The sequence below is a fragment of the Callorhinus ursinus genome, unplaced genomic scaffold (assembly GCF_003265705.2).
Source record: "Callorhinus ursinus isolate GAN/ISIS: 27379988/994484 unplaced genomic scaffold, GSC_fseal_2.0 scaffold3, whole genome shotgun sequence".
Taxonomy (NCBI): domain Eukaryota; kingdom Metazoa; phylum Chordata; class Mammalia; order Carnivora; family Otariidae; genus Callorhinus; species Callorhinus ursinus.
The window spans coordinates 65,798,242-65,824,161 of record NW_027397065.1 but is presented as its reverse complement, the minus strand read 5'-3'; the positions used below and the strand labels follow the sequence as shown (position 1 = coordinate 65,824,161).

General features: G+C 45.8%; 1 protein-coding gene across 5 annotated transcripts in view; it reads right to left on the bottom strand.

The window, feature by feature from the left end:
* The window catches only part of PRLR (prolactin receptor), a 175,944-nt gene that overhangs the window by 17,317 nt on the left and 132,707 nt on the right, over positions 1-25,920 (bottom strand). For 3 of the 5 annotated variants that reach the window (XM_073891032.1, XM_073891029.1, XM_025866662.2), the window contains 4 exons: positions 25,325-25,386; positions 6,553-6,665; positions 3,599-3,731; positions 2,096-2,265 (listed from right to left, as the gene is read on the bottom strand). In XM_073891032.1, coding sequence (XP_073747133.1) covers positions 2,096-2,265; positions 3,599-3,731; positions 6,553-6,622 — 373 coding nt within the window. In that variant the 5' untranslated portion in view covers positions 6,623-6,665; positions 25,325-25,386. Of the gene's footprint in view, positions 1-2,095; positions 2,266-3,598; positions 3,732-6,552; positions 6,689-16,905; positions 17,140-25,324; positions 25,387-25,920 lie in introns of all 5 variants that reach the window. The other 2 variants (XM_073891030.1, XM_073891031.1) reach the window with 2 other exon arrangements.

Genomic DNA, 25,920 nt, shown 5'->3' with positions numbered 1-25,920 from the left:
AGCTCTTCCCTCGGTTGCAATGATCAGAGATGTTTCCCATCATTGCTAAACATCCTGGGGGAGGCAACATAGCCCCGAGTTGAGAATCACTGCTTTCAAGCATCTTCAACATTGCTAAATGTAATTCAAGGGCAGTAGCAACAAGAACAAGAACAAAATCTATTTCTGAGAGATTATCTGCCAGTATTGTCATTCTGAACTGCGGGTTATCACAGGATGAGACTTAGTCTGATAGAAAATGTACTGTGGTTAATACTGATTAAAAAAAAAAAATTTTTTTTTTTTTTTTTTGAAGAGAGTCCCAAGCAGGCTCCACACCCAGCTCAGAGCCCAACATGGGGCTCGATCTCACAACCCTGAGATCATGACCTGAGCTGAAATCGAGAGTTGGACATAAACTGACTGATCCACCCAGGCACCCAACACTGATTTTTAGATGAATTCTATGGCATCAACATAGAATCCTGTCATCAACACTGTATGATGTAGGGTGATATGAGAGTTCCATAAACCCTTCTTTCATTTTTTTGGAAAATACAGCCCAACAATTTTTCACCAGAGAATTTCTTTTCCAGAGCTCATGTGAAACTGATGCCCTCATTGATTTCACTTTTTAAATGCACTACTCTTTAGTGATTCCGTTTTTTGTGACTACGTTCATTGTAGCAATGGTTCATTTCAGAACGTTTTTCACTTTTGTTGTTTTGCCCTCATATGTTAAATCCGTAAGAGAGAGACCACGACAAAGGAATTATTTGGCATTTAGCATCTTCAAGACTTTGTATCTCAAGTAATTTATATGACTAGAATTTATTTTATTCCTACTTGCCATTGGGGTTGCTTTTCTGAGTTTCTTAAACTAAAATCACATTCAGTTTCCACCCCCAGGCTCATTCCAGTGATTTGCTGCAAGAGAAATTGTTCAAGTGTGTACTGGTTGGTACTGGAAGCTTTTCTAGTTTTTAGGGATAAACCACTGATAACATGCCATTGGGATGATATGCAAGTGAACACTTCAGAATCCTAATCTGATTTTCCTTACTGAGTGGTGTTAGGTAAATCCGGAAGACTTGGGTAAACATGAACCTAATTAGCTATTCCCTAGATTATTACCCAAGATGAGGGCTGAACCCTGGCCTGGCCAAGCCATCTCTTGTCCTAAAATTCCCTCTGTCATCCCCGCCACACCATCCAGGCCACTACAGTGATGCCTAATTGCCCTGCAGCTCGCTGTTGATCATGCAAAGCCAGAAGCAGCGTTTGGGTTGACTTCGTTTTACTTTGCTAATGACTTCTCCAAACATTGTACTTGTGACCTTGGACTTCAGCCTGTTGTTCAAGTAGTAGTATTTACTCCTCACATTATTTATTTTTATTTATTTATTTATTTATTTATTTAAATTAAAGATTTTATTTATTTATTTGAGAGAGAGAGAATGAGAGATAGAGAGCACGAGAGGGAAGAGGGTCAGAGGGAGAAGCAGACTCCCCGCCGAGCAGGGAGCCTGACACGGGACCCGATCCGGGGACTCCAGGATCATGACCTGAGCCGAAGGCAGTCGCTTAACCAACTGAGCCACCCAGGCGCCCACATTATTTATTTTTAAAATAATAGCTCCAGTTGCTAAGAAGCACGTGTATATTGAGAATTGAATTTGCGGGAAATCGGTTTGGCGCAATCTCTGTGGGTGCAGAAGCAGATGAACACCTTCTAGGAGCTGCTACTCCATGGAGCAGCTCTGTGTTCCATCAGGAGGGAGAAAATAAGGGAGAAGGGGACATCAGTTGCAGGAGGAGAGCCGGAGGGAAGGAGTGATAAGGGACACGTAAGTAGAGCATTCCTTCTGGATGCAAAAGGATGAGAAGAAGGGTCAAGGGAGAGCACAGAAGCATAAGGATCCCAAGCGCCAGTCCTACTGCCGTGAATGATTTGATAAAAATTGGTTTGAGAAACTCAGTTGAGAAGGATATTGTAAATTCTCTGATCTTTCTTTTTGGGGTTGCAACCAAAAGCCAAGAAGACTCGAATTGAGCTTGACTATTGGTAAATCCATAACTGAATAACAAATTCCTTACCTGTTGCCCTTCCCCTTACCTATGTAAGTCACGTCCACATAACGTGGGTCCGAGGAACTGCTTCCCATCTGGTTTGTGGCATTTATCGTGATGATGTACATTGTCCATATGGAGGTGTGCTTCTTGTTGAAGTAACAGGAATTGGGGCCACTGGTTATGTAGTCTGGACATTCGTGTGTGATTGTCTCTCTGCAATGAGTAATATATTAGCAGCGAATAAGAACGTAGTGAACAGAGTTTAATCTCCTGAGTAGATTAGTAACACTGGCTTTTGGGGATCAGACATTCAGAACGCAAGAACCAGAGTGAGGAACGGCTCCCCAGACTTCTGTGTCCTGCCCAGGTCAGCCAGGGGTGAGACAGGGAAGAGGGTGCTGGAGATGGTGGAAGGGTTACGTGAGGTCCTCAGTGACTCTGCTGCTCATCAACACCCCCCTTCGATAGGTTTTTGTGGGCTTTGGGATATATGCCCCCTGCCAATAAATGCTTGAGCTCTCCGATGGCCAAGGCACCGCCCTACCCAGGGAACTGCCGCTGGTCATCTCAGGAAATGTGACTCTCCCCTGTACATACACCCCCGGGGGGCCGTGCACAACGCACCACTTATTGTGCACATGTGTTGAATTACATTTCATTAAAAAAAGATGAAAGAGGGTAAGCATCGCCCTCAGTATATTTCAGATTGCCCTAAGTCAGCAACAGAGTAACATGACTAAGAAAGGGGCTGTTTCAGGACCAGGTGGCCTCATTAGGCTGCTCGCATGTAGACGTCAGGGCCTCAACGCAAGACACAGCACAAGGTGTGAAGGCTTATTTCATTTTGGTGGCCAGTTTGAGTTCCTGAACTCTGTTTACATGATACTCCTCCAGGTCCCAGAAGGGATGACAGCGTTGTGTCCAACAAAGTGCCATCTTTGGGATGTGGTCAGCTGTTGCAACCGGTAAACGTTTTCTTCACTGGGGAGGGATACAGCCCTCCTGGGCTTTCCAGGATGGTTTCACTGTGAGTAAAACAAGGTCCTCACCCAGAGATGACCGTGTTTAGCCCTCGCTGCAACCCTAGCTCCAAATATGCCCTCTGGAAGATCAGAGATCCTGGATCAGCAAATGCGAAGGAAAAAATCCTTACCTTCCTTGGCTTATAGGGCTCTTTCTTGGTCATAAGGATTACATGATAATCCTTTGAGATTGCAAAAGTAACAAATGGCACAAGGTTTACGTCTAAAAGTAACTGGCATTCAGGAGAGATTCATATGTGACCTTGGGATACAACCTGACCTTGGGACAGACACTGGGAATAATGCTGTACTATATTGCTGGGGTAGCAGATGACCTTATACACATGGGGAGAGCTCTTCAAGGACATTAACAGGAGATTGTAGGCATGGGCAGTGAAGTTCTGTTCCCCGGTGGTAGGAGCCTTACTCATGCCAATCCAGGGGACTGTGGGTAACTCTAACTTCAGGCCAGGAGATTGAGGGCAGTCATGCGGCAGTTGATAGGAGAGAAGAGAACTTTTTACCCTTCCTTGTGGTACATCAGCGTGTAATTAGTAGGAAGTCCTCCGTCTTCCCCAGGTTTCCACCAGCAGGTGAATGTTTCCTTTTCAGGAGAACGACATTTCAAGATCTCAGGTTTTCCAGGAGGTGATTGTCCTAGAAAAAGCCAGAAGTCACTGAGGAACAAGGTGCATTCAACCATCGGACCCTCCTGCCGGTGACAGAAGCAGACTGATGGGACAAGGTCAGTGATGAGGTGTGAGGGGGCTGAAGGGTGCGGTGCTCAGAAATGCCAGCAACATGCCTCTGTGGGCTGTCCTGATGTTGGCAGGACTGAGAGAGAGGGAGAGCTGTGTGTGTGTGTGTGTGTGTGTGTGTGTGTGTGTCCTGTGAGGTAGAGATGGTCACTAACCAGGATGGGTCATTAACTGTAAAATTCCAACAGAGTGAACAGCAAGGGTGAGCTGGATGCATGTGGACGGAAGAGTATGTGGCCCTTCCGCAATCCCAGGGTCTATGCAGCTGACATCCTCCCATAGCAGAAGGGTGACCATGAAAAGAATTCTGCCCCAGGCACAAGCATCCTGGGGCACTTTGTGGACACAGTGCTCTCTGGCACTTCTCCATCTGCTCACGACTCTCCATTTTCCTGCCATTCCCACACAATTAACTCAATCTGGGACCTTCTATTTTCTTTTCTCTGCATCATTGACGCTCCTTTGGCTGCTCCCCTCCCTTCCCCTCACCTGTCTTCTCCCTTCCTTCCTGTTTCCCTTCCCTTTTCCTTGATTCCGTTTGGCTTGGACCTCTGACCCAGTCTCACCATCTAGCTCCCCCTTCCCCTGTCCCCGTTTCCGATTCTTGTTTTTTAGTCCTTTTGTGGTCTTATATTTCCCTCTTTCCCCTTGGGTCCTTTTGTGGTGAGGTGGCAAAGGGCTTCCTTGTAGTTCTCTGGTTCTTTTTCTAGGGGGGGAGGCGTGCTAAGAGGTGGGGGAGTGGCTAGCTGCTCTCCTGGTTACCAGCTACCATTATTAGCCGAGAGCCGTATCTCATCCCAGCTGGAAGCTAGAAGGTCTGAATAAGGTGATGGGGAAAGTACGATGTCAAAAGGGTGGGGTTTTTCAGTTGCTGAATCCCCAAAGCTCTTGGTGACCTGGCCCCCTTTCTTCCTCCTTGTCTGTCAGATCCAAAGAGGAAAAGGGTGGCCCTGGGCATTTGCCTTGTGCTGCTAGGCAGGACGCCCATTTTGCCCATCCACGTAACTAACCCCAGGTGATCTTCCTTTTGGCTGCGTTGGATGCCTGACTGTTTAGTTCAGAAAATCAGCAGCAGAGAGGAGAGCTTTTGAAAGGTATCAGTCCCAGCAATTCAGGGGTGTTCTCTCTGTTTTCTCTTATACTTGTCTCCCCCCACCCCTTCCCACTGGTTCCTGGCCAGAACTTCTCTCTGAGCACCAGATCAGGAAGATCAAGTTTGGAGGAGAACATACATGGGAAGAGGGGACACCAGGCGAAACTGGCCAGGAAGAAGTTCATGGAATGATATGATGCAGTGCACAGGCTGGGGCTGAGGACAGTAGGCTGATCGTGTCGCTGGGGGCTAAGCTACCCTCTGGCTCCCAGCCACCCTGAAAACCATCAAAGAATTATAGGAAACCTTAAAACTCCATGCCAGCCAGCCTGGGGTTAGGTCTGCCAAAATTTGTAACATTGTTTATGCTCCAGGGCAAATTTCTTTAGGATAATCTCACAGGTTGAAGTGATTTGTTTGTTGTGTTTCGTTGTGGCTGGGGACGGAGCATGTGGGACAGAAAGAAAAGTTAAAAAAAAAGACCAAACCCAAACCCTATGGCTCAATAATGAGCATCCTCAGAAGCCAATTAAGGCAACTGTTGATTATTTGAGTACTTAAAAGTTTCTCTATGGATTACGCTGATCTCTGTTCTCTTTTTTCTCTCCCTGGAAGCTTATCTTTTTCACATTTCACTGGTTATTCATAGTACCTCTGGGAAATTCAGGAGAGGAGAGCACAGTTGCGAAATTACAACTAGTCAAATGTTCTTTTCACTCACTTTAGCAGAGACAGTGAAAATTAATGGACTGCCTCACTATCTTTATAAAATGCACACAGAGGGACAACCACCTAGGTACCATACACACAGGTACACGCTTATGTCCACATTAGAGCCCACCTCACAAACACACACATGCACAGCCCCCCCGCCCCGACATATATGCAGCTGCATACTCAGAAGTACACTTGGGAACATACATGGAAATATACACATCCAGGGAGGCACACACACAGATAAATACTCACACTGGTATACACAGAGAAGCATTTGCAATCAGATACACATCGAAAAGTTAATACACACAGAAGTGTATTCAAAAGTATCCGCACTCAAACATGCCCAGAGCTGGGCGCACAGAAATGTACATACGCCAGCATGCACACTCTAGCTGTGAACTTCATTTCTCCCATTAGCCCAGAGAATAGAGTTAGCTATATGTTTCCCATCATATGACAGCAATCCCTTTTATCTCTTTACTGTTTTTCAAAGATTTTCCACATGCACTATTTCATCGCAGGTGGAGGGAACATCATAGTCCTCACTTTGAAAATGTGGAGACCCAGAGAGATTAGGTGATTGGCTCAAGGTCACATAGCTAGTAGCAGCTGACAGCAGCTGGACCGAGACTCTGGTCTTGTCGTTCATACAAGCTGCTTCGCTATAGTCTCGGGGTGAGGATAGAAGGCAGAGCACAGGGACACGCTTTGAACGCATGAATGCATGCACTGCATTCATTCTTTTGCATTACTTTCTGCATTGATTTTCATGCCCAAAATGTTGCAGATAATTTAATAGCAGCCAATGACATTTTCATCTCTTGTAACTGCAGGATGAGATGGACTCTCCACCCTCTCGAGAAACACCCCCAGGGAATTAAAGAGAGCAGGACAGTCCCTTACTTACCATTCAGGAGACTGGTGTTGAGAAAAAGTAGCAAAATGAAAACAACTGTGGATGCCACACTTTCCTTCATTTTGGTTCCTTTCTCTTTCTACAGGAAATGTATCAGACGTTCACTGAAAGAGAAGGCACCAGGCAACTTTTGTAAAGTAACACTCTGGCCAGGCACACGCCCCGCTTTATTCTGGGTGTTTGCAACTGATCCTTGCTCCTTGCTTAATGTGAATGACAAAACAGGAGGAAAGGAATGTAGGAAAATGTAACATGGTTGGATGGCTTGGCTCAGAAGCATCCATGCACACGGGCTAGGAAAAATTCCACCACCAGAGGTCACCAGATGACAACGTTCACGGGCAGCTGCGGGGCCACCGCTCTTGTGCGAAGACCCCCCCCAAGAAAAAGTGTCCTCTTTCCACCCTGTGGTGACTTAACCATATATCACCCATTTTACGTGACACAGATTGCATGCCCTACGAGAGAACCATTCTGGGAGGGCTTTGATCCATCAGCCAAAAATAAAGCAGGCTGAAAAGTCAGCCGCTCGGTAAGTTGCCTCAGTACGAAATCAGCCTGGCCTCATCGATGCCAAGTTAGGGGGGGCTTTCTCTGAAAGTGTAGGCTGAGCAAGAAGTTTGCTGGGCTATGGGCATAACTGTGAACCACACAGTGAACTCTACTGAACCTCCCTGTGCTTTCTTTCCCCTCTTTCAAGCAATGACAAACCCCAGTGATAATTCATGTCTCTTGGTTTGGGAGTATTAAGTAAATTTTGAACCTGCACGGGTTGAGAGTTTTGAGCAATTTATTATTAATACTATTATTTTTACCCCTGGAACAAATTTCAAAGCCTCTAAATGTCCTTCTGAGAAGAAAACATTTTTTAACGACATTTGAAAAAGGCTCATTAGTCTTGTTGGACTCCAAAAAACTCTCAGAAAACAACAGATTTGATGAACTAAATGTAAATTCTTGGAAACACATGGCATATATTTTCTTTTAAATCTTATGATTTTTATAGATCAGGGAAGAACATCCAGAAGTAAGGCTGCCCCTCTTGAGACGTTCGGAACGGCTGGGTGTTGTTTGATGAGCACTGAAGAGACCAGCTTTCGCCCGTCCCTCCTGGCCACAGCTGATTCCCCACGTGCCCGCTGGACACCACCTCATGGACCGCTTCTAGAAGGCGTTCTCTGCCTGCTACCACTCCCTCTGAGACATACTTGGAAATAGAAATCTTAGTGGCAACAGAGATTTGGGGCATCTAGGCACCACCAAGCACTCTCTTCTACTGGGGCTGCCGGTTTAGTAACGACTCCTGTGAGGAAGCCAGTAGGTTGTTCTCTGGGGACCTTCTAGTTGCTCTTCCAGGAATCCTCCCAAATGCCTCCCCCTCCCCAGGTTGCACACTCTAAACTACCTGCCCCATCTAACCCCAATTTAAATTAAGTTGCTAAAGGCTCGTAATGGGTATAATCAAATTTCAAATGTCTCTCTTGTCCTAAAAATGTAAAAAGTCTTATTTCTTGCAAACAAATTTTACATGTATTCATCCCTGGTTTTAAGCATTAGGAACTGTAGTAGGTGCTTCCTTTGGGGTCTGCCTGGTTGGGGTTGTCTGGCCACCAGGTCTCCTTACCTGTGGTTCCACCCTGGTTAGATGGCCTGAGGCTAAAATAACAGGGAGAGAACCCCATAGGTACCCTTTGATTTCCAAGAGTCTGGCTTGTCTTTCCAATATAGAATGCCAACGTTCAGTCTGGAAAACAGAAGCCATAATCTGCTCAGGGTGGGGAGAGCGGCAGAGGGCTGAGATTAAGGCTCAAGATTAAGAGCATTATATAAACTTTCCCCAAAGTCGATGGTCAGTGACTGCCTGTAGTGTGACCAAGTGAATCCCTGAAGCCCTAAAGGTGAAAAAGCCCAACAAGAACCCAATAAGATATGGGATGAAACTCTGCATACAAGAGAACTGGTCCTATGTTCGTGTTACCCAACACTAGACGTGGAGCCGGCTTAGTCTTCTGTCTTTGAGAGGGGAGGGAAGAGGTTTTAGGGAGAACGGGGTAGCTGCTCTTTGAGGCAGGCACAAAAAGCTGGGGATGTGGTGCTTGGGGGAACCCTGCGGTGGTGGGGCGGGGGACGAGGAAAGGGGAGGGGGTAGGCTCTAGCTCTCTCTGCGCTGCAGCGAAGACCTGTTTCTGAGCGAGGACAGCATATTTACACATTTGCCAGGGAACCTTCACCGCAGGACCCTTGCTCATGGGACCATCCGTTATTATTTTTTATCGCTGCAATGATCAAGTGGACATTTTATTGCTTCTCAAACACTTGTCCATCTTATTCCCTACATCCTTTGGTGGGAAACGTCTGGCACTTTCCGCAAGGGAACTACTTGTATATACAACGACCATCCCACGAGAGCCCAGCGGTGCCGTCAGAACACCAGGGCTGTGTGAGAGTTATTAGAAACAATACAGGGGCTGATACAAACTGCCCACCTCTGATTTCAGACAGCTTCCCGCCCCCCTCTTCCAGGACCCCCAGAGGGGCCACTGAGCGGGCACGTGGTGGAGACGCTGCTGGTGCGCCGAGCCCTGGGAGCCAGAGGGTGGGGGGAGGCGGCGTTTCTCCAAATCGAAGCTGACTCTGCATTGGGACCGCACGCACATGGCACTTCAACAGAAAGATCTCCCGGCTCCTGACCCAAGCAGGGTAAGCTGCCACACTGTCGCGCACGCACCTCTGCACCGGAGTCACCTTTAATAACGCAGGGCGCTGAAATGCGTCCGGGTGGCTGGAGGCGTCGCGCACGCCCACTCCCCTCGGCCCACGGCACCCCAGCGGCACTCCTGCGGCACCTCGGACTTGAGGGAGGCTGGTTCTCACCCGGCCTGCCTGGCTGGAAGGCCAGAGCATGCGGGGGAGCTGCAATCCTCCCCCGCACGCTTCAGGCAGAAGGCGCAAAATAGACGCTGGCCTCATTTTCAGAGTAGTTTCTCGTGAGATCATCAATCAGCTAAAAACATTTTTTAAAAACACCCTACGTTGTAGATTGTGTTTTACATCGCTGCTCCACAGAAATTAGTGAGTTTCTTTTTAAAATATTTTATTTCAGAGAGAGAGAGAATGGGAGGGAGAGGGAGAGAGAATCCTCATGCCGACTCTCCACTGAGCACCGAGACCGATGCGGGGCTCGATCCCACGACCCTGAGAGATCATGACCTGAGTGGAAACCACGGGTGGGAGGCTTAACCGATTGAGCCACCCCGGCGCCCCAGAAATCAGTGGTTTTCAATCCAGGATTTGCATCAGGACAAGGTAGGCCACTTCTTAAAAGTACCCATTCCTGTGCCTTCTCCCTAGAGATTCCGCTTCATTGGTTGAGGGTTGGACCCACCTGTACAGCGGGCATCTGTAAAAGGCCCTCCAGAACATCCCAGTGGGAAGCGAAGGGGGGGGCACTAACGGGCACATAATCCCCTGACACACGTCACGCCTCTGCTAAGAGGCTCCGTGCGACAGGAGAGGAAGCTGAGCCTGGGAGAGGCCAACAGGCTCTGTCCGCCATCACGCAGCGCAGAAGGCACAGAAAAAGCGGGAACCCAGCCTTTAGACTCTGGGTCCTGCCTCAAATTACTAACAACATCAAAGATCAATTGATAAACCTCTTGTCTACATGGTGAGTTATAGTTTGCAGAGCACTTTGCACTTTCTCATCATTATCACATGTTATTTTTACAATAATCCTGGCCAACGGGCAGGGAAGCTACTGTAATTATTCCTCTTACTCCTCCTGCTGCTACTGTGACTACTGCGTCATTGCTCCCATTTCAAAGATGAGAACACTGAAGCTCAAAGGGGTAAGTGGTTTGAACCACCTTATCTTAAAAGCCTCCAGTGTGCTTAAAAATGTGTGGTGAGAAAATTGGCAAACCCTTACGCAGGATACACTACATGCCTCCCCCCCCCATAACAAACCTGAGACGCAAGGACTATTAATAATATGCCCATTTTACAGTTGAGGACTACTTGGGCCCAGAGAGGCTCCATGAGTTATCCAAGGTCACACAGCCAGGGAACACTGTATGGAAGGGGACGAGCTCAGCAGTTGGGCTCTGAGATCTGTATTGTTGACCACCCTGCCATGGCCACCAGAAGCCCTTGGGGCTGTGGGTTCTGTGCCCTTTAAGGGGGTCCTCTACCTGATAAAGGGCTCCCTTAGCACACGCCCCCGACCCAGAGGTGGCTCTGGGGCTGGATGCCATGGGACGCAGGGACGGTCCATCAGTAGGAATGGGTGTTCCTGGATCACTGCTTCTAGAGTGTTCTAAGCACCATCCCAGATATAATGGGTCAAAAGTTTTAGAGGGCAGGACCTAGAAAGTGGCATTTAAAATTAAAAAAAAAAAATCACTGAAATATTACTGGCATATAACATTGTATAAGTTTAAGGTGTACATCATGTTGATTTGCTACATTTACATACTGCAGTATGATTACTACCTTAGTGTTAGTTAACACCTCCATCATGTCCCGTCGATGGGAACAATTAAAATCTAGTCTCTGAGCAACTTTGAAGTTTATAACACAGCATCGTCATCTATAGTCAACCAGGCTCCGCATTAGATCTCTAGGACTTATTCATCTACCCGTTACAAGTTTGTCTCAGAAGGGGCGTTTTCAACGAGCACTTCGCTGGTTCCTAGGCAAAGAGGTGGGGAGGGAGATGGTGGTGGTGAAGGTGGAGTTGGCTGCTTCTCCAACCCTGGGGGCCTAGACAGGGCGTTTTCCTTGGGACCTGAGGGAGTTTTCTGTGAGGAGGGCTCAGCACATCAGGAGCTGTGACATCAAGGGAACTCCCTGCAGGGTGCACTGAGGCCAGCTCAGACCAGGAGGCAATCGTTGAAATTTTCAGAATGCTGGAAGCCGCATGGCTTCATGTTGGTAGCCTGAGATCAGCCACGGTGGGAGTGTTTGTACCACGGGAATTGGCAAATGCTACAAATCAGGATTTCTTGTTTCTTCTTCTCTTCTCAGGGACAGTTGTTAAACATTTCTGGCACACCCGCAGTGTGGGTCCAGCTCTGGACTCGATGCTCTCCCACGTAAGAGGAGGACATGGGAGTCAAACTTCATCTCCTCTGACTGGGAGAGGCCCCGTGAGCCCAGACTCGTTCCCTTCCTCCATTTTCCTCCCACGGAGACAGTTCCCCGTCTACCTCTTGTGCTCCCCTCTCCTGTGCTGACTTCGGAAGGCCCTCCTCCCCTGCTCGGGCAGTGCCCATTTCTGGCTCTGCGTGTTAATGCTTCAAAGTATTAATTTGTTCCTTCTGGCTGACCAAGTGCATCAGAGATGGGGGGGCAGATTGTTTAATCAGTTTTCTAAATATGGTACACAAGCCAAAATAAAAACAAAACAAACACAAAAACTTAACCATAGCCTAAAGAAATGAAACAAAACAAACAAATCCTCAGCCTACCTTGACTCTCCTAAACTGCCTCCTCTCTAGCCTGGGGCTTCAGTGATAAAAGGTTTTAGTGTCTGTCTATTCACACAGCCTGGAGAGCTCGCTGCTCTGCCTGGCTACCTCTACCGGTAGGTTCCCAAGGCTTGGGGCCCTTGGAGCCCTATCTGTAGGCGCTGGGACGAATGTCTGTCCAGTGAGAGAAGCCCAAGGAAGTCTTGCATGGGTCCCGCCCGGTGCCCTGGTTCTGTAATTCTGCCGTCAACCGTGAAGGCCTTGGTTCTCCCATGACCAGGCCCAGCAGATCCTGGATCTCTGCCCAATGCCCAGTCGTCACGGCTCAGCTGCCTGCCTGCCTCCATCCCTCTGGTGCAATCCCTCTCCACTCCCAGCTCTTCTTGGGGGGATGACTGGTTTGCGGGTTCTGGCTCTTCCTGACCTGACCCCTCTCATTCCCAGAGAAGTCAGAGAGCAGGAAATCAGATACTGTCTTTTCCTTTTGCATTCTCAATATCAGCTGGGTTTAATCTCTGCTGCACACCACCAAAGGCTTCACACCTTCTCATTTGCTCATTGCTCAGTAATTCTATTAGCTCTGTCATCTCTGGCTCACTATCCTGTTGAACAAAACATGCTCAGCCTTGTCTTAGATGCACGTGTGGGTAGACATACTAATAACAGCCCACGTCAAGCCCTCTCCTTCCATCCAACCCCCCAGAACAATGTGAACAGCCACCACCACATGACCCCTGCGTATTCCCAATCAGAAAAAGTCCATTGGCCATTTAAAAGAGGAGATCATGGTTGTGTCCCCTTCTGCCCTGCCGGAAGTCCTCTGGTGGAATGGGAGTGGCCGTAGCCAAGGGAGAGAGAGAAGCGGCAGGGCTCAGCCAGCACCTAAGCTTGAGAGACACCGGGGCAGAGGGCGGCTGTGTTGGGCACAAGTAATAAGTAATTGGGTTTTTTGGTTTTGTTTTGTTTTTAATTTTTATTTATCTATCTATCTATCTATTTATTTATTTATTTTTTAAAGGCTTACAGGGATAGCCAGATCTGCTTGAGCATTCATTCATTCTTTCATCAAATACCGATCCCCCTGACCTCTTTTGGGCCTTTGCTCAAATGTCACCTTATCGGCAAGGCCTTCATTGACACCACCTTTAAGTTGCAACCCATCTCCAGCACTGCTCCACATTCTTCATCTCCCAGTCCTACTTTATTGTTTTCCACAGGTCGTACCATCATTGACCTATGACATTTTTTCCTTAGCTATGTGTTGATTGTGTGTCTGCCTCCACTAAAGCATAAACTCCATGAGAGAAGAGATTTATGCAGGGCAGTGCCTAGCACAGTGGCCTATATCCCAGTGATCTGAGAATGTCCAGTTTTGTGTATATTCTGAAAAACATACAAGTATTACTGAAACATTATTATTATACAGTAATACTTGTCTTATTGAAATAAGGTCTGTTCCTTTCGGACATTATTATTATGTCTCCTCTAGAAGCATAGCTTACCAGCAACCAGCTTGTCCCGTGGTGCTGGACTACTCCCATTTCTCTTCCCTTCTTAGTGCCTAAGAATAGGGCTTTTGGAGCCAGATTACCTGGGTTGGAATCCCGTTTCTGCCACTTACTCGATGTGTGATCATAGGCAACTTACTTAACTTCTCTGTGCCTTAGTTTCCTCATCTGTAAAATGGGAACAATACGAGGACCAATTTCATAGGGCCGTGATGAAGATCAGATGAGTTACTACTGGCAATGAATTTGAAACAGTGCCCAGCCTATAATGAGGACTATATAAATGTTTGCTAAATCCCTCTATTTCCCCATGGCTGTTTGCTTCTCCCTCCAAAACTGTCTCTAACCCAAGAACTTTCCACCACAGAAGGAGGGAGGTCAACTGACTTCTTCTCCATGAGAAGTATTGTATTTAGAACTTCAGTGGAGGCGGCGGGGGTGAGAAGACTGGATTATACTCCTCAAATATTTGTTCTCTCCCAGTCACAGGATTACATATCATCATCCATCGTCACTGAACATAATCCTACACGCTGTGGTAGGAATACACATCCCATTTCAACGACTGGGACTTGGCCATGTGAAAAGCTTTGGCCAGTGGAATGTGAATTGGTTGTGGTTGTTTCTGCTGTGTCCAAACAGAAGCCTGAAATACAATGGCGTGGTTTGGCTGAGGCCTTCTTGCTCTTGTTCTCCACATGCCCTCAGGATGTCCCAGAGAGTGGCTGCTCCCTTAGCCTGGGTTCCTGTACAAGAAGACAGGTGGAACCTAGATGAGCTCAGCAGGGTCCAGCCAATCCCAGCAGAGCCACTGCCAACCTGCTGCTGATCTGTCGTCCTTACGTAGAGTGAGCAAAAAGTAAGTGTTGCTGTAAGCTGTGGAGACAGCACTGTTTGTTATCACCATGAAACTAATACAGGGCAGGGGAGTAGGAAGAGAATATGTTTTGCAAGACTGTTCGAACAAGATTATTTTCTCACAGAGAGATCTTTGTGGACGTTATGTGTGTGTGTGTGTGTGTGTGTGTGTGTGTGTGTGTGTGTGTGAAGGTGCTGTTCACCCATACACAAAACAACTTTACTTTGCCATAAAAAAAATCACTTTTATATTGGTAACAGCTCTGTCTATTACGTATAGTTTAATTTGTAGAAACCTGGGCTTGGGAAGTAAGAAGATAAGTTACAATTAAAATAAAACTAAATTATCGGGGTGCCTGGATGGCTCAGTGGTTAAACGTCTGCCATCAGCTCAGGTCATGATCCCAGGGTCCTGGGATCGAGCCCCGCGTCGGGCTTCCTGCTCGGCAGGAAGCCTGCTTCTCCCTCTCCCACTCCCCTTGCTTGTGTTCCTACTCTCGCTATCTCTCTCTCTGTCAAATAAATAAACAAAATCTTTAAAAAAATATAAAAAATAAATTATTGGCCTCATGGCATTGCTTCCTTGGCTCCCTGCTTATTTGTCTCAGGAGGAAATGCAGAGCAGGAGCCCTAGAATTTTGGATGTGAAGGAACCAAAAGACTTGAAATAATTCTGATCCAATCTCTCACTTTTCTATATGGGGTGACTAAGGTCTGGAAAGATGAAGTGCACCGGCCAAGTGCCTGATGGGAGAATCTTTAAAACATTGAAAGTAGGCTGTGCGCACATTGGAGAAAGTTAACATGTCTAAGAAGAAATTCTCAAGAATGTGTCAAAAGCCTTTTTCCTCATTTCCTGCTTTTTCCAATCATCTTAGAAGCCTGGGAGACCATTCACGGGAGTGGTAAAAACTTCTGTTGTCCATCAGAAATTTGGTTCTCCTTTTCTTTCTGGGCACAGAGTTAAAGGTCACGGGATTGACTCTCTTGTAATTAGATGGGATCAGGTGATTGAGCTGTGGTGTCTGAAAGTGAGCAAAAATGATATACTTCTAATCTGGTCCTGGTATTTAAAACTCTTCATACATTCTCCTTCTCTTGTTCATTCATTCTCTCTCTCTCATCCATTACTGGCCAGAGGAAGATGGACTTAAGGACTTGAAGGTCCTAAGAGCCAAGCATAGCCAATAGATGGAAGGATCCTGCATTCCCTGCTGATATCCAATGAACTGTGACTTGGGTGACAAGTAAACCCTTGGTTATCAAGCTTCCAAGATATAGAGAGGCTGGGTATTATAATGGCTAGCATTACTTAGCCTGGCTAATCCAGGGAGAGTCAGTGCAGCTTAGTTAGGTGCTAACTACTATATTTAACCAAGTAGAAGACCTGCAAATAAGTGGGAAATCTCTGACACGTGGCCAACCGCCACTGTTCCATCTTGAATACCATCATCAAACTCTCAGGGTAACCTGTCTTGCTTCCTCTACATTTTCTGCCCCCCCCCCACCTCACTGTCACATTTATGTATATTCACGGTGTTCAATAGCACTTGTTGGACGACTGATTGACTGAATAGTTTATAAGGCCATATGTAATACATTATTCTGATTCACAGATCCACTGAAAGAGCACTTGACCTTGAGCTCTGAAACCCATTCTTCTGATTAATCAATAGGCCCTTCCTATTACTGAGGGATATGAGACCTTACTGATTCTTCCAATAAAGCTGTTCATGTATATTAATTTGAACTCAAGGATAGATGGATAACAAAGCTAACTAAGATGTGGTTGCTGAATAAGTGAGCTTTGAATATTGATGCGTTTCCGTATCCCAAAGTAAAGACAGTGCACTTAGAAAAATATGCCAAAATATGCTTAACATCTTAAAAAGCAAATGCCATTGTCAATTATAAAAGGATTTCTTCTTGTATTTCTTAATAAGTCTACCAGACCATTAGCACAACAACAAACAGTAGGTCTAACTCTCAGTTGGTTGCTAGGCTTCCTGCACCAATGTATTTGCTCACAGAAGTGGAGTGGGCCTATGCAAATGTCCGCATACTTGGCCACCATGACCTTGGCCTGGCAGGATCCAGTAAGTCATTGCTGACTCATAGCTTTACAATAATAACATCACCTCTTTGCATAACATATAATTGTTGGTGTGTTTTCCAGACAACCCTGAGACCACCAAAGGAAAAAAGATTAGGAAGTCAATATTCAAAAGGTTGGTCAATTTTTCCCTATTTTTGTAAACACTCTTCTTGGAAGATTATCCATAATGATTTTCATCCTTGGCCTGGCAGATATCCTATTGTTGCATTCCCATGCTTCTCAACTCAGCTTTAGAGACAGAAATTAATTTTAATATGACCACAAGAACAATATGATTTGAAAGGGAAATTTGCTGCTTTGCTGATACTCAAAGTTCTGTTAATTGCCAATTTATTTACAAGTAAAAATATAAATGGCCTGGGATGCTTTCCTAAGCAGAGGGGCTGATACACACCTGGATTTCTGGCATGCATTTCTGAATGTCCTTGATTGCCTAAAAGGCCCCATTATAATCCCAGCCTCTTCTTGAAAGCTCTGTGCATGTACCAGACACGTGGAGCCCAAGGGGGCACGCTGAGCCAGGATGAGAGGAACAGCAGATAACGTTCACTTTAATATCCTATGCAGTTCAGAAGAGGGCTTTCCTGCTTCACAGAAGTCTTCTGAGCACACAGGAGCACTCAGATGCCTACAGAGTGAAAGATGAGTAAACCGGGTGTGGCAGCCTCCAGCAGGCAGCCTCCGTTCTCACTCTCCACGCGTCTGGAGACCACACGCAGCCCTACCTCCCTTTATGTATTCACAAGAGCAAGGATCTGGGGGGTAGAGAGGTAGCATACTTCACAACAGTCACTGGGCAAAATTCCTTATTAGGCATCTCTGTCTTCCCCTCCAAAGTTCCTGTCCCCATCATTGCCATATCTCACCCCTTTCATCTTCCTTCCAGACCTCTCTAAGATCCCCTCTGTGGTCCCAAGCAACTCCCTTCTCAGTTCCTGCTCTCCTGCCTCGCTGACTAAAAAACAGCAGGCTGATTTCTAGAGAAATTATACCTATCCAGTGTTCCTCCAAGTATACCCTCATTGGGGTCTTAGCCTTCCCAGCATGTGGCTTGTTAAAGTCTTCACCCCCAGAAACAGCTCCCTTTCTGTGCAGGAATATAGCTGCTAGTTCAATGTGATTTCTCCGTTGTTTTGTTTCTCCATTGTTTCTCTGTGTTTCTCCATTGTTTCTCCGTGTTTCTCCATTGTTTCAGAGGCGGTAAGGATTGGCACACGGCCACCCAACCAAAACTCACCTGCATCCTATCCTCAGTTTTGGCTTTCCTTCCTCCCGGCAGGGACTTCCTTGGATCTCCCCCAAATGGGGGATGCCCTCCCTACAGAGCACCCAGGACCTGATAATGAATCCCGATTTACCCTTCTTTCTCCTTGTATCTACTGAGGCTAGAAGCTCATTGATGTCAAGAACTGTGTTTATTTTTTTTCTTCCATATTCCTCATACTTAATGCAAAGCTCAATGCATAGAAGGTGCTCAGTAAATGGTTTCAAATAAATGGAATTTATTGGGTGTCAGCTGTATTTAGAGGGCAGTTGAGAAGGATTTTATTTTTTAAAGTGCTGCTAATTATTAAAATATGTGGTCGAGAGAGGTCATGCCTTTTCTGTCTTGGGTGGTTTAAAAATCGATAATAATGGCAGTATGCGTTTTCATGGGACTTTCAATTTTCAAAGTATTTTCGTGTAAAATATTTTATTTTATTCTTTTCCCACCCCTGTAAGATTTCAGGATGGTATCACTGAGTTTGCAAACACTTCTGGCCGCTCAAGGGTAGACGTGGGACTGGCACTTTGTCTTCTGAGTATATATTGGTGCAATCTTTTTGGTAACATATATTAAAAGCCTTGTGAATGTAGATACACTTTGAAATGAAAAATATACTTCTAGAAATTTATTCCAAATGAACAGAGATATGCAAAAACAATTCCATGCAAAAAACACAAAAATCCCCCAACACTATTTGTAAAAAGAGAACATTGAAAGAAATCTAAACATCAAACGATAAGGGACTATTTAACTAGATCACGGTATGGTCATACAATAAAGTAGTATCCAATCTTTAAAAAAAATGCAATAAAAAACTTAATGATATAGAAACCTGTGAAAAGGAAGAAGAAGACTTGGTATGAAAAGTAAATGTCTTTGACCTCAATTCTAATATCTGTATCTCTCTCTATTTTATGTGCACAGAAGAAAGACTAGCAAATACACACACCAGTATATTAGCAGCAGTTATCTCTAGGAGGAGGATTTTAAAATAAAAAAAATGATTACTTTTGAAATAAAATAAAATATTACTAAAATACTTAAATAAAAAGTTATCACTTTTGGGGCGCCTGGGTGGCTCAGTCGTTAAGCATCTGCCTTCGGCTCAGGTCATGACCCCAGGGTCCTGGGATCGAGCCCCGCATCGGGCTCCCTGCTCCGCGGGAAGCCTGCTTCTCCCTCTCCCACTCCCCCTGCTTGTGTTCCCTCTCTCGCTGTGTCTCTCTCTGTCAAATAAATAAAATCTTTAAGAAAAAAAGTTATCACTTTTGTCATTGAGGGGGAAAAAGTCACAATAAAATTTTGAACACCACAAAAAGAGTCTCCTAATACAAACCTGTCCTTTCATGGTGTAAATACATGGAAAAGGTCCCCATTTGGAGAATACAGAAACTACTTATTTATGTTGTGGCAAAATTTTCAGCAGGTGTTGACAGCCAACTTCCCTGTGTTAATCAGTGTGTGAGTCTGAGCTTGTGCCCTGTCCCTGCCCAGGCCGTAAAGAGTGACTGCGATAGTTCTTGATGTCCCATGGCCTGCTCCCTTGTTTGTTTGTTTTTTTTTTTAAAGATTTTATTTATTTATTTGACAGAGAGAGAAACAGTGAAAGAGGGAACACAAGCAGGGGAAGTGGGAGAGGGAGAAGCAGGCTTCCCGCCGAGCAGGGAGCCCGATGTGGGGCTCGATCCCAGGACCCTGGGATCATGACCTGAGCCGAAGTCAGGCGCTTAACGACTGAACTACCCAGGTGCCCCTGCTTCCTGGTTTTTAAGAATTCCCTCCACTTCTCTGAATTCCATTACTGTGTCCACCTGAGAGTTCTTTAAAATACCCAGGGGTAACTAGCCATTATTTGCCATTAAGCTTCTGACAAGTGGGCGAAAGGCAATTTCATGGAAAAACTCTTTATCTCAGAGCCTCAGAGAAGGGTGGGGGTCATCTTATTCAAGAGGAGTTTAAGAAGTTCGGTAGGGTTCTCTCTCCGAAGCTGGGCGCTTGCTTTACCCTGGCCCCTGAGCTTCTGTCCATCCTTGGTACACAGAGCAGGGAGATCCGCAAGTTCAGAGTGGTGAGGAGGTGGGACAGCCTATGGGCTCCAGGGTTAAGGCCCCACCTCCTGGCCTGTTGCGCAGCCTTGAAACCACTACCAGTCCCCAAATCGCCCTCTCTTCCCTCACTTTGCTCCCTCTTGTACAAGCACATCCTGTCTCTACTAGATTTAATCACCCTTTCTCAGTCGTGTACAGTATGTTCTTTCAAACTTGCTTCTTCCTTCAAAACATGTGAACTACTTATGCAGCAAGATAATTACTTGTCTCTTACTGGCTTATAGTCCCTCTTTTCTGTTTTCCCTTTACTCAGCTTCCCTTGGAAGAAGCCCTTTCTTAACAAAAAGCCCCTTGTCCAACCCGAGACGTAACGGCCAAGGTCCCTGAGTTAGGCTGGGTCTGGGGCTAAATACTCCCAGGGCAGTTTCAGTAAGTGAGAATGGGGAGGAACAAAGAAAACCATGATTCAGCCCTTTTTAATGAATTTGCAGAAAAAGGCAGGGTCTACCTAGTTTAGTGGCTGGAATGTTCATCCATCCACACATCCATCCACCCATCCCCTCATCAGTCCATCTTTCAACAGATATCCACTGAGCATCTATAACGCACCGGGCATCGGCAGGGCCCTGAGAATATAGTGTTGTGCTAGAACAACCCCCTCAGTACTAACAGTCTGGTAGTGAAGACATAAACTAGTACGACACTTACATGTAAATGACCCAAGTACCACGAGGCAGTTCTGCAGGTGCCATGTGAGCCAGTGGTGGGCAGATCTGACCTGCTGGAGGAGCGGGGCGGCTTCCCTGGGGAGGGACCTCACAGCCCTGGGGATAACGGCATGGCAGACACTGCTGCTTGCATTTTCCCCTTTGCTTTTGTTCACAGAGCTCAGTTTTGTCAGCTGTTATAAATAGTCATAAATATTTGGCCCAAATTATTGAAAGCCCAATACATGGACTAATCTGATCCAGTTTTCTGGATCTTTTTCTAGCAAGCAAAAGCCACTGGCATGTTTCCCACTGCAGACTTAGAGTTTTGGGACCCAGGAAAACAGTACTTGCCTGTGTCGTGTGCACAGGAAAACAGATTCAGGAAGTCTGGTGCCGAGGCTGCCATGAACACCATTCCCTTTATGCCATTTTCTGGATATCGGCATTTGTCTAGAAGGGGTGTCCTAAGAAAAGTCATATCAGTGTGCTCGTTCTAGCCACGAGTCCACTTTGCCCTCTTGCTTGGCAGCTTGCATGGATCACTGGTCATGAAGAGTCCATGAGGTTGCTCGGGGCTCTGTCATTGGCTTGGGGTTGGATACAAACTGGAGTCATGATCCGAGGCAAGTTCACACCCTTTGGGGCTGACACATGTGGGGATTTGGACAGGTACAAAATAACCTTCATCACCAGAGAAAGGTGACACGAGCCACAGACGGTGTGGGATGAGAGTGTTCCAGAGCTGGTTCTGCCAGTTACCAACTGATCAACTGTGGCACATCTTTTTCTCTGAGTGTGAATTTCTTCTACGAGAAAGTGACAAGAGGGTATGTCTGCCCTGCTTTTCTCAGCCAATTATTGGGAGGACGAGCTGGATTAATACGTGAAATGCTCTACGCTATGGCAAGCGCTATGCAGGCACAAATCACTGTTATGAGTAAGGGATGACAACAGCTGCTTGGATCCACCACGTCCCCCAGACTCTCTGGAGGTCTAACTCCAGATGGAGAAGTTATGCCTTTTCCCTTGCATGTCTTTTGATTTGCAAGTCCCAGCTCTAAGTGGACTCTTGGATACTGATGGGATGCCTCATGCTACTGAGAGCCCGGTGACTTCTGTGTGTGAGTGATGTGCTGAGCCCTCTCAGCTCAGGATCTGGGATAGGGTCTCTTGCTTCAAAAGGAGCCCACAGAATTGAGGGGCCATACAATGGAGGAAATGGGGCCCAAAGCTGACCCCAGTCACTCCTTTATTTGCAGGTGTCAACATAGAGAGCTTTGTGACAGAGTGGATGCATCTTTGGTCAGGGTTGGGCCCTTGGCAAAACATACAAAGTTTGCCTTTCATCCCCCTTCACCTTCCCTTTGGAAGTTTGTTCCTTCTACTCTTCTCCATCCCTCCCTACCTAACTGGTGATTTTAGGCTTCCTCTCCAAAACTCCCCATTGCTAGTAACAGCCTCAGGGACTGCCTGATGAAACTTTCTATGATGATGAAAACGTTCCCTATTGGCTCTGTCCAACATAGTAGCCACTAGCCACATGTGAACATTTGAAATGTGGTCAGTGTGACTGAAGAGCTGAATTTCAGAAGTTAGAAGTTATTTATTTTCAGTAAACTTACATGTAAATTGCCATGTGGGGCAAACGGTTAGTGTGTTGGACAGTGCGGGTCTGGAGCTCAAGACCTCCATCGTTTCAATTTCTCTGCAGCAATCTAATGAATTTGTCCCGGGTCTGAATTCCAAGGCCTTCATCCTAGAGAAGTACCAATAAGCTACTCTGATAAACAGAATCTTATTCATAAATTAAGGTCTTACCGCTCTAGGTCAGTGCATAGGTTTTTGAGAGCAATGCCATATGTTAGTCAAAGCAGAGGCTCAAATGATAGGAGTTTGAAGGACTCTGGCAGGCAAACATGGAGGGTGAAAAGATTATAGGCACAGAGTTTCAGTCACACTTCAAAGCACACTCTGTGGAGGGCACATTGCACCACCCCACTCCCCCGCCCCCACAACCGCAGTGTCCTGGGCTGCTTCTAAACTCCCTTGCAGTCTGGAAAAAGTTAAGGTTGGAGTCGTGCAGATGGGAGCTGGGGAAAAGGCTGGAGGTGGAGAGTTGGAACAGGCAGAGCCCAGAGATGCCAAGCTCTTGCTAAGGACCCTGGTGTGCCAGTCCGAGTGGTGTTCTGTTCCACCCTCAGGAGGAGGTGCCAAGGAGAGATTGTTAGGGAGGTCACTGGGACAAGAGCTGACAAATCAATCATAGGAAGTATCAAGACTCCACTTTACCAACGGAGAAACCAAGTCATATGGCTTTCCTCTGTATGTACTACAGAAAAATGGGGTCTAGACCCGCTGAGACATTGGGACCAGTCAAAGAGACCAGACACCAGATTAAAGGCCACAAAATGGACAATGGCACTTTTCGTGGAGTCTTGGCCAGGAACTGCGATTCTAGGCTTAATTATAATCCTCTCTTTTAGGGAGATTTTCCCCTCTGAATTCCTTTATGAACATTGCTTTCTGGTTGTTCTTTTCACCCTGAAACTGAGCTGCATTTCTGTTTCTCTTGGATGATCAGGTAAGTGTTCTTGAATTCTTGCCTGTGTTTTCACAGATACTCATGGGTATCATAAGCAGTTTTTCAAACCAAACACACGGTTGAGTAAGGGGTGGAGGGTTGTGGGAGGTGGGTGCAGGGAAGGGAGATCGACCAGGGAGAAAAGAGGCACACGTGGAGATGAGCAGGAAATGCGTATACCAATCCTAGCACTTTGGAATTTACTCTCGGGGCCTTGGCTCACCAAATGGTACCACATGGTAGATCTGCTCCCACAGCCTCACCTGCTCTACACTCTCTGAGGAATGGGAAAAGGGATTTCCAGTTAAACCACTGCCAAGAATGGATGCCTATTTGTTTAAAAATATCAAATTTTATGAAGTAATTGGAGACTGAGTCCCACATCTTTAGTGCAGTAATGTGGTCCATAAAATAAAAAAATAGCAGCCAGATCCCCCTGGTGCTTTGCAACACAGTTCAGACTACACAGTGCTTTTTTGGACCTCTCTGTCCTCATGAATGGAAGGACTACTCACAGTATTCAGTGCTACCCTGTTCTTCTTTGTTTCCATTCCATTCAAACAAATCCTCTGAGGCATTTGGCGTCAAGGGGCAGAAACACAGAGAGGCTGGTTGTCTGGTTAGGTAGGCTCACCAGTTATAATGTTACCAAATACTCCTGGGCAGGCTATATTATGCCACAGGGTCCTTCTGTGCCAGAGCATTTTGGCCACTTCTGTCTGAATACTATACATTTCAGTCCATTTGCATGAAAAGCAGAAGTTCTTGTTGGGCTGAGGTAACTTAGAGTGGTGGAGGTCCATGGGGCTGATTGTGCTCCCCTCCACCCCAACTCAGGGGACATTTGGCATTATTTTATTATCACGACCTGGGGGACATTTTGTCCTTCCTGGAACCTTAGGCAACATCTAGGGACATTGCTGATTATTACAAGTATGGTAGGGTGCTGTCCTACTGGCATTGAGTGAGTAGAGATTAGGGATGATGCTAAGATCCCAGGGATGAAGAGCCTCCATGACAAAGAATGATCTGGCCCAGAATGTCAACAGTGCTCAAGCTGAGAATCTCTGGGCCACAGGGAAAGCTCAGGTTTTGTTCTTAACATTGAAGTGCCCTATGACCCTCAAAAGGCTATCACTTTTTCAATTTTGAAAGACTAGTAAATATCCTGGGTGGCCTCAGGAAATCCTAGGACAATTTTGGCCACAGTTCTCTTTTACCAATGACCCAGTCAGTTTCATATCTTCAAGAGTTCTTAACTTCTTCTGAAAGAGAGAGTGCATTCTCAGGGTTACACAGTCACATTGGTCTCAGTGGGTCTAGATCCCATTTTGCTGTAGTATATACAGAGGAAAGCCATATGACTTGGTTTCTCCATTGGTAAAGTGGAGTCTTGATACTTCATATGATTGATTTGTCAGCTGGGCCTGGCATCCTAGAGAGATGGAATGGGGGCATGGTATTTGAGTTGGGATGAAGGGGGAAAATGTGAGTTAAGTACTTCTACCCAATTCCAACGCCAAAATGGCAAATAGGGCAATGCCAAAATGGCAATAGGATACTGTAAGTAGGGGAGAGGCAACCAATAGTTTGTGAGATCCCAGCCAGCAGATTGTGCCTGGGACGCAGTGGGCCCTGGGGCCATGAAATGATTTTGCTTGCCAATGGTAGAAGGAGAAGATCCAGGGCCTATCACATATGAGTCTTTCCATGAGGTCTGTCACTGGGCTGGGATCATCATCCCAGACATGAAGCAGTGATGACATTAGGGCGCTGAGGGGGATACAGAAAGCTATGGCAAAAATTTACGTACAGCTTCTTGGGAAAATAAGAATAAACAGTATTTCTTTTCCTGATTTGAAAGTAAGACAATCATTGTTGAAAATCTCTCAACTATGGAAAAAACATAAGAAGAAAATAAAAATCTCTTGCATCACTAAGAGATGTCAGCTATTAATAGTTTTGGTATTTCCTTTTAGAAAAACAGAAGGTTCTTCTGAGCAGGACAGGCTGGGGAGATTGAAAATATGTTTGAGAACAGCAGAATGAGACAATGTAGACATTGACCAGTTTGGAAGTATTTTCTCTCTGAGCCAAGATAGGTGAGTCCCAAGATAGGCGAGTTCCCATCCTTGCCTGGTTGAAATGGACAGCAGGAGGACAGACGGGCGGTGTGACAGAGGGACATGTGATCAAGTTTCCCTTACCTTCAGGGTTCATGTGGAAAGCTTCTGTAGCATTCACCTCCATGAATAGAAGGGTTCTTTAGCTGAAAGAGAAAATGACTCATTTTAGCTGAAGGATGACAAAGAGGAGAGATAATTTCTGACTCACTTAATAGCATCAGCATGACTGCACTCGATAGCCCTCGTTTTTTGGAATTAGTTTCTTGGCAACTTTATTATGAAGTAATTTCAAACTTACAGAAAAGTTGCAAAAATCATAAAAAAAGAAAATCCCATAAACCCTTCACTCAGATACCCTAACAGGTAATATTTTACCATATTTAATTTATCACTTTCTTCTCCGTATACACAAATTGTTATTTTTCTGAATCACTTGAGAATAAGTTGCAGTCATGATGCCTCTTAACCCCTAAATTTTTCAGTATGTTTTCCTAAGTATAAGGGCATTCTCTTACCTTAACAGTGTGATGATTAAAATCAGAAAATTAACATCAACACGGTACTACTATCTAATCCGTAGATCTTACTCAAATGTTGTCAGTCATCCTAATTGGGATGAGATTTGATGAAATTTGGTCCTCGAGACCTTGAGTGAAGTTTATTGACAAATCCTATCA